Source organism: Mangifera indica, chromosome 9 (assembly GCF_011075055.1).
Source record: "Mangifera indica cultivar Alphonso chromosome 9, CATAS_Mindica_2.1, whole genome shotgun sequence".
Classification (NCBI taxonomy): Eukaryota; Viridiplantae; Streptophyta; class Magnoliopsida; order Sapindales; family Anacardiaceae; genus Mangifera; species Mangifera indica.
Genome location: NC_058145.1, coordinates 9,054,044 through 9,056,143, shown reverse-complemented (window position 1 = coordinate 9,056,143; position 2,100 = coordinate 9,054,044). Strand labels below are relative to the sequence as shown.

Below are 2,100 nucleotides of genomic sequence, written 5' to 3'. Positions count from 1 at the left end.
AAAACCTTAAGCTCGACTTTCAAAAGTTAAGATATGGATTTTTAGTTTGCATTTTATTCACACATAATCAGATAATATATAAAGCCATCTAAATAAAAATTAGTACTTGACCAGTCTCGCAGTGGACTGGCTCTTGAAGATACAAATATTATTAACAGTTGAAAATTATTGGACCTTCAATTGAAAGCTTCTAAAGAAGTAAAATTGAGAGAGAGAGAAGTTTGGAGTGCATTATGTCACGAGTTAAATTTTCTGACCTGTTCGAGTGCGCACTTACTGTTTTTCACGTCAATTACTGTGTCTATATAAGCCATGTCACACTCTCCAACCTTGAGCCGTGACAATTAATTAGATTTACTTCAAATCAATTTGATTGTGATTCTGGCCTTTGAGAATTAGTTGGTTGATCTTCTAGAAATTGAGTTAACAAATTATATTGGTTGGCATTGTTGGAAGATTGAGAGGAGCCAGCAGCCCCGGTTGTGTTATTTGAGCCATGAGAATGCTCATTCTCGTACGCAATTCTAACACTGCCTGGCTCAGAAGGAGACCAGTCAGCTCTCTTCTTGGCCATACAATTTGCTTTCTGACACTTGAAATAGCTCCTCCATAGTAATTGATTAATTCAACATACCAAAATGTACAATTATCAGTCATTTGTCAAACCATTAAAATTTAACATTATGCATGATTGAGAAATATTTGGAAGCAATAAATACATTCGTATCAATTCATGGGGTCATTTTTCATCTCTTATCGTAACTTTATATAATGATCTTAACACATGCGAGTTACACAACACAAACACCTGTTGAGATTATTGACATGAACGGAAATTAAAGGCTTCATCATTAATATATAGAGAGATGTACCTGAATTTTCCAATGCCTTTGATGAACTTTTGGCCATATTTTTTCCACTCATACCCATCTTCCGGTAAATCCAATCTAATATTGCCTCTTTGCCCCTCATTTTGATCCCTACTACGACATACAAATAATTAAAGAATTAGTTGGTACCCTAAAAGTTGCCTCCTTAAAATTGAGACATGAAAATGGTTAAAATAGGGGAATCGAATTGTATTGGAATTTTACTAACTATCAACCCGCATATATAATATATAAATCCTAAAATCTTCCAACCTTCTCCTATGACTAAATTTATGAATAAATGAGCAAAGTTAAATGATAGAGATGACAGCTTTACAGAAGTATCCAGCTCGATGCACTATAAAACTCCAAAATCTTGCATATAAAGATATATTTTTACCTACCAACAGAATCTACGAGATCAAATGTTATGTTCCAAAAAAAATAAAGATCAGGTCTATTTGATATATGCAAAACTTATTACTAGCTAGAGATCTATTTGAAATATAGAAAGAAAGAATATAAATAGAGAAGTTAAAGCATACTCTACGAAGGGAGAATTAGCTTCATTGTTACTCATGGCAAGAGTTAGCTATAGCTGCAGGCTTCTAAAACTAAACAATATTATGAGCATATATGAACCCCGAAAATAGCAAGAAGGACAACAAAGAATTTAACCCTCTTTGTGAAAACCCTAGACGGCAAGGAAGAAAGAAAAATGTTTGGAGTGTTATTAATTTATACAACTAACATCGAGAAGAATTAGTTGAAGGAAAGATAGGAAGGTCAAGGCTGCATATACGTGGCTAGTTTTTCCAAGAAGATGTGGTGGGGTTAAGAGGAAGGAATGGGAAGGGCAGCACGTGGTGGAAGATGATTGGCAAAGCCATGGAAAAAGTAAAATGGAAGTCTCCCTCAGGGAAATGAAATATTGAAGAAAGAACATATAAATTGGATGACGGGAAACGGGTGAATGAGAGAGAGAGAGTGTGTGTGAAAAAGAAAATGGTCCAGAGTGGGACCAAGGTTAAAGGCTGTGTGCTAGATAGAAGTGCAGTGACAAAGACTAGATCTTGACTCCTTTAGCTGACGTAGTCTTCATGACATCACTTCGCTTGTCTTATCTTTCAATTTGCCCCACCGCCCCTACCTAGGGTTCGGTTTTTAATTTCTTATAAAAAAAATATTTTTTTAATAATAAGATCAACTCACTATCTTCTTCCCAAAGTTT

At 35.0% G+C, this 2,100-nt stretch overlaps 1 protein-coding gene across 2 annotated transcripts; it reads right to left on the bottom strand.

Annotated features, from left to right (window-relative positions):
* Window positions 1-204: 204 nt before the first annotated feature.
* LOC123226598 (probable WRKY transcription factor 58) lies at window positions 205-1,760 on the bottom strand. Of its 2 annotated transcripts, none has more exons than XM_044651148.1 (3): window positions 1,415-1,760; window positions 873-983; window positions 205-605 (listed from the first exon to the last, which is right to left on the bottom strand). In XM_044651148.1, the coding sequence occupies exons 1-3, from the start codon at window positions 1,447-1,449 to the stop codon at window positions 365-367; spliced, it is 387 nt and encodes a 128-aa protein (XP_044507083.1). In that variant the 5' UTR covers window positions 1,450-1,760; the 3' UTR covers window positions 205-364. The 2 variants fall into 2 exon arrangements, with proteins under 2 accessions (XP_044507083.1, XP_044507084.1); XM_044651149.1 differs by having other exon boundaries at window positions 873-980.
* Between the last annotated feature and the right edge of the window lie 340 nt (window positions 1,761-2,100).

Bases quoted from the DNA above. Each gene is read 5' to 3' on its own strand.
- LOC123226598 (XM_044651148.1), bottom strand. From the start codon at position 1,449: ATGAGTAACAATGAAGCTAATTCTCCCTTCGTAGA. The intron at 984-1,414 runs GTATGCTTTAAC...TGTATGTCGTAG, and splicing joins GCTAATTCTCCCTTCGTAGA to TAGGGATCAAAATGAGGGGC. The intron at 606-872 runs GTACATCTCTCT...ATTACTATGGAG, and splicing joins AAAGGCATTGGAAAATTCAG to GAGCTATTTCAAGTGTCAGA.